At 55.5% G+C, this 6000-nt stretch overlaps 1 protein-coding gene across 1 annotated transcript in view; it reads right to left on the bottom strand.

Annotated features, from left to right (window-relative positions):
• Window positions 1-2765: 2765 nt before the first annotated feature.
• The window catches only part of LOC140422579 (uncharacterized), a 53286-nt gene continuing 50051 nt past the window's right edge, over window positions 2766-6000 (bottom strand). The window contains exons 10-11 of the mRNA XM_072507586.1: window positions 5316-5503; window positions 2766-3014 (exon numbers count right to left, since the gene is read on the bottom strand). Coding sequence (XP_072363687.1) covers window positions 2766-3014; window positions 5316-5503 — 437 coding nt within the window. The remainder of the gene's footprint in view (window positions 3015-5315; window positions 5504-6000) is intronic.

Genomic DNA, 6000 nt, shown 5'->3' with positions numbered 1-6000 from the left:
CACTGCCTGTGCGGAGTCTGCACATCCTCCCCGTGTTTGCGTGGGTTTCCTCCGGGTGCTCCGGTTTCCTCCCACAGTCCAAAGATGTGCAGGTTAGGTGGATTGGCCGTGATAAATTGCCCTTAGTGTCCAAAAAGGTTAGGAGAGGTTATTGGGTTATGGGGATAGGGGGGAAGTGAGGGCTTAATGTGGGTCGGTGCAGACTCGATGGGCTGAATGGCCTCCTTCTGCACTGTATGGTCTATGACCCAGAGACACACATCGAAGTATCAGATAGGACAGAACACTCAGGCCAAAGTGCGAGAGAGACAGAGAGAGAGAGAGAGAGAGACAGAGGGAGAGAACGAGAGAGAGAAAGAGGCAGAGAGAGAGAGAGAGACAGAGAGAGAGAGACAGACAGAGAGAGAGAGAGAATGAGAGAGGGAATGTGAGAGAGAGACAGAGAGAGAGAATGAGAGAGAGAGACAGAGAGCGCTCAGTGTTGTAGGAGGAGGTTACAGAGATAGGGAGGGTTGTAGGGGCTGGAGGTGGTTACAGAGATAGGGAGGGTTGTATGGGCTGGAGGAGGTTACAGAGATAGGGAGGGTGGTAGGGGCTGGAGGAGGTTACAGAGATATGGAGGGTTGTCGGGGCTGGAGGAGGTTACAGAGATAGGGAGGGTTGTATGGGCTGGACGAGGTTACAGAGATAGGGAGGGTTGTAGGGGACTGGAGGAGGTTACAGAGATAGGGAGGGTTGTAGGGGCTCGAGGAGGTTACAGAGATAGGGAGGGGGTGTAGGGGGCTGGAGGAGGTTACAGAGATAGGGAGGGTTGTAGGGGCTGGAGGAGGTTATAGAGATAGGGAGGGTTGTAGGGACTGGAGGAGGTTACAGAGATAGGGAGGGTTGTAGGGACTGGAGGAGGTTACAGAGATAGGGAGGGTTGTAGGGGCTCGAGGAGGTTACAGAGATAGGGAGGGGTGTAGGGGGCTGGAGGAGGTTACAGAGATAGGGAGGGTTGTAGGGGCTGGAGGAGGTTATAGAGATAGGGAGGGTTGTAGGGACTGGAGGAGGTTACAGAGATAGGGAGGGTTGTAGGGACTGGAGGAGTTTACAGAGATAGGGAGGGGTGTTGGGGGCTAGAGGAGGTTACAGAGAGAGGGAGGGGTGTCGGGGCTGGAGGAGGTTACAGAGATAGGGAGGGTTGTAGGGGGCTGGAGGAGGTTACAGAGATAGGGAGGGGTGTAGGGGGCTGGAGGAGGTTACAGAGATAAGGAGGGGTGTAGGGGCCTGGAGGCAGTTACAGAGATAGGGAAGGGTGTAGGGGACTGGAGGAGGTTACAGAGATAGGGAGTGTTGTAGGGGGCTGGAGGAGGTGACAGAGATCGGGAGGGTTGTCGGGGGCTGGAGGAGGTTACAGAGATAGGGAGGGTTGTAGGGGGCTGGAGGAGGTTACAGAGATAGGTAGGGGTGTAGGGGGCTGGAGGAGGTTACAGAGATAGGGAGGGTTGTCGGGCCTGGAGGAGGTTACAGAGATAGGGAGTGTTGTAGGGGGCTGGAGGCGGTTACAGAGATAGGGAGGGTTGTAGGGGCTGGAGGAGGTTACAGAGATCGGGAGGGTTGTAGGGGCTGGAGGAGGTTACAGAGATAGGGAGGGTTGTGGGGGCTGGAGGAGGTTACAGAGATAGGGAGGGTTGTAGGGGACTGGAGGAGGTTACAGAGATAGGGAGGGGTTGTAGGGGGCTGGAGGAGGTTACAGAGATAGGGAGGGTTGTCGGGACTGGAGGAGGTTACAGAGATAGGGAGGGTTGTAGGGGACTGGAGGAGGTTACAGAGATAGGGAGGGGTGTAGGGGGCTGGAGGAGGTTACAGAGATAGGGAGGGTTGTAGGGGCTGGAGGAGGTTATAGAGATAGGGAGGGTTGTAGGGACTGGAGGAGGTTACAGAGATAGGGAGGGGTTGTAGGGACTGGAGGAGTTTACAGAGATAGGGAGGGTTGTAGGGGCTGGAGGAGGTTACAGAGATAGGGAGGGGTGTTGGGGGCTAGAGGAGGTTACAGAGATAGGGAGGGTTGTAGGGGGCTGGAGGAGGTTACAGAGATAGGGAGGGGTGTCGGGGCTGGAGGAGGTTACAGAGATAGGGAGGGTTGTAGGGGGCTGGAGGAGGTTACAGAGATAGGGAGGGTTGTAGGGGGCTGGAGGAGGTTACAGAGATAGGGAGGGGTGTCGGGGCTGGAGGAGGTTACAGAGATAGGGAGGGTTGTAGGGGGCTGGAGGAGGTTACAGAGATCGGGAGGGTTGTAGGGGGCTGGAGGAGGTTACAGAGATAGGGAGGGTTGTAGGGGCTGGAGGAGGTTACAGCGATCGGGAGGGTTGCAGGAACAGTAGGGACTTGAATAGAGTTGCATTTTTATAGCACCTGCCATAAGACGAGGCGAGTACCTGACAGCCAATCAGGTAGTTACGAAGAGCCGTTCTCTTAACATTGGGACATGGCTGCCAACATCGGCTCCAATCTCGCACCAGGAGCTCAGTGACCTGTTGTCTCCCCTGATGCTCGAGGGGTGAATATCCGCTGCCCCTGGGAGACCGGACAAGGGTCTCTCACCCCCCGCCAAATCCAGTGGGATCGTCCCATGCGTCGAGAGGGCTGGTGGGAGCCTGGCTCCTTTCTGCCACATGCCAGAGATTCGGGGAAGGGAGAGCGAGGAAGGGAGAGGTGGGAATGATCGCCCGGTTGGCCTCCACCTCGCTTCGCCGCCCCCCCCTCCCGCCCCCTCCCCTCCCTCACCCGCAGTCCCACCCAACGCCGTCTTCACCAGGCCAGGGGTGGGTCTTACCTGGGCCGCCCCCTCCCTCCTCCTCCTCCCCGTCCTCCTCACGGTGCGCGCCTCTCGCCGGGGGAGGGGGTTTCCTCTCCCCGCCCTCCCCGCCCCTCGCCAGCGCCTCCTCCTCCTCCTCCTCGAGCCGGGGTTTGCAGTCGGCTGGGGGCGGGGCGGGGGGCACGGGCGCCGTCGGCAGTGGGTCCTTTGGCCTCTGTTCCGGGAGGGGGAAGGAGAGGTTGGGGGGGGGGAGTGGGGGAGGCGGTGAGGGGGGTGATGTGGAGGGAGGAGGGGTTGGGGGGGGGGGGGGAGTGGGGGTGGGGGTGAGGGGGGGGAGGGGGTGATGTGGAGGGAGGAGGGGTTGGGGGGGGGGGAGTGGGGGTGGGGGTGCAGGCAGTCGGGGAGGAGGCGGGGGGTTGGTAGAGAGAGTACACGGTTAACGCGTTCCCTGAAAATGTTGGATCCCGAGCGAAGGATATTTCCCAGACATCCCACCCCCGTTGACGAAACCCTCGACACCATCGACAGGCGCCATCATTCCCATTGACCGGGAGATCATTCCCATTGACTGGGAGATCATTCCCAATGACCGGGAGATCATTCCCATTGACCAGATTATTCCCATTGACCAAGAGATCATTCCCATTGACCGGGAGATCATTCCCATTGACCGGGAGATCATTCCCATTGACCAGATTATTCCCATTGACCGGGAGATTATTCCCATTGACCGGGAGATCATTCCCATTGACCAGATTATTCCCATTGACCGGGAGATTATTCCCATTGACCGGGAGATCATTCCCATTGACCAGATTATTCCCATTGATCGGGAGATCATTCCCATTGACCGGGAGATTATTCCCATTGACCGGGAGATCATTCCCATTGACCAGATCATTCCCATTGACCGGGAGATTATTCCCATTGACCGGGAGATTATTCCCATTGACCAGATTATTCCCATTGACCGGGAGATTATTCCCATTGACCGGGAGATTATTCCCATTGACCAGATTATTCCCATTGACCGGGAGATCATTCCCATTGACCAGATCATTCCCATTGACCGGGAGATTATTCCCATTGACCGGGAGATTATTCCCATTGACCGGGAGATCATTCCCATTGACCAGATTATTCCCATTGATCGGGAGATCATTCCCATTGACCGGGAGATCATTCCCATTGATCGGGAGATCATTCCCATTGACCGGGAGATTATTCCCATTGACCGGGAGATCATTCCCATTGACCAGATTATTCCCATTGACCGGGAGATTATTCCCATTGACCGGGAGATCATTCCCATTGACCAGATTATTCCCATTGACCGGGAGATCATTCCCATTGACCGAGATCATTCCCATTGACCAGATTATTCCCATTGACCGGGGGATTATTCCCATTGACCGGGAGATTATTCCCATTGGCCGGGAGATTATTCCCATTGACCGGGAGATCGTTCCCATTGACCGGGAGATTATTCCCATTGACCGGGAGATCATTCCCATTGACCAGATTATTCCCATTGACCGGGAGATCGTTCCCATTGACCAGATTATTCCCATTGACCAGGAGATTATTCCCATTGACCGGGAGATTTTTCCCATTGACCGGGAGATCATTCCCATTGACCAGATTATTCCCATTGATTAGATTATTCCCATTGACCGGGAGATCATTCCCATTGACCGGGAGATCGTTCCCATTGACCAGATTATTCCCATTGACCAGGAGATTATTCCCATTGACCGGGAGATTTTTCCCATTGACCGGGAGATCATTCCCATTGACCGGGAGATTATTCCCATTGACCAGATTATTCCCATTGATTAGATTATTCCCATTGACCGGGAGATCATTCCCATTGACCAGATTATTCCCATTGATCGGGAGATCATTCCCATTGACCGGGAGATCATTCCCATTGACCAGATTATTCCCATTGACCAGGAGATTATTCCCATTGACCGGGAGATTGTTCCCATTGACCGGGAGATTATTCCCATTGACCGGGAGATTTTTCCCATTGACCGGGAGATCATTCCCATTGACCGGGAGATCATTCCCATTGACCAGATTATTCCCATTGACCGGGAGATTGTTCCCATTGACCGGGAGATTATTCCCATTGACCAGATTATTCCCATTGACCGGGAGATCATTCCCATTGACCAGATCATTCCCATTGACCGGGAGATCATTCCCATTGACCAGATTATTCCCATTGACCGGGAGATCATTCCCATTGACCGGGAGATTATTCCCATTGACCAGATTATTCCCAGTGACCGGGAGATTATTCCCATTGACCAGATTATTCCCAGTGACCGGGAGATTATTCCCATTGACCAGATTATTCCCATTGACCGGGAGATTATTCCCATTGACCGGGAGATCATTCCCATTGACCGGGAGATCATTCCCATTGATCCGTAAAGGAGGGAGGTAATTAGTTCTAATTAACACTTTGCCACCCCAAAGCTCTCCTCCCCTCATCGCTGAGACCCACCTTCTCCATCCCGGGTATTCGGGAAGTGGGGGGTACGAGAATCCTCCTGCCTGCCTTGGCCCCCTCGTCCCGACTCCCACCATCCATCCCCGCCAATCTGCAGCGGTCGGGCTCGGTCCCCCGTGCTCTGGAGCCCACGTGTCTGGGATCTCTCGCCGGACTGCTGTCCCTGGGAACGTCACCTCCCCCTGTATCGAAAAGACCAAGTGAAGAGGTGGGGGAGTGAGGGAGGAGAGCGAGAGAGAGAGAGGGGGAGAGGAGACAGAGAAAAGAGGAGGGGAGGAAAAGGAATAGTGAGAGGGAGAGAGAGAAGGCGAGGGGAGGGCAGGGAGGAAGAGGAGAGCGATAGGGAGGGAAACGGCGAGAAGGTGAGAGTGACCGAGCAAGCGAGAGAGGTGACGAATAGAGGGGGGGAGAGAGAGACAGGGAGACGGCGAGAAGGTGAGAGTGACAGAGCAAGTGGGAGAGGCGGAGAATAGAGGGAGGGGGGAGAGAGAGACAAAGTGTAGGCAGGGGAGGGAGAGAAGGGAGCAGAGAGAGAGAGAGGAGGGGGTGCTGAGAGAGTGGAGGGAGAGGGAGAGATGGAGAGATCAGAGAGAGAGAAGGGAGCAGAGAGAGAGAGAGTAGGGGGTGCTGAGAGAGTGGATGGAGAGGGCGAGATGGAGAGAGAGGAGGCAGAGATAGC

Source organism: Scyliorhinus torazame, chromosome 5 (assembly GCF_047496885.1).
Source record: "Scyliorhinus torazame isolate Kashiwa2021f chromosome 5, sScyTor2.1, whole genome shotgun sequence".
NCBI lineage: Eukaryota > Metazoa > Chordata > Chondrichthyes > Carcharhiniformes > Scyliorhinidae > Scyliorhinus > Scyliorhinus torazame.
The sequence above is the reverse complement of the archived record's forward strand: the minus strand, read 5'-3'. Positions and strand labels throughout refer to the sequence as shown.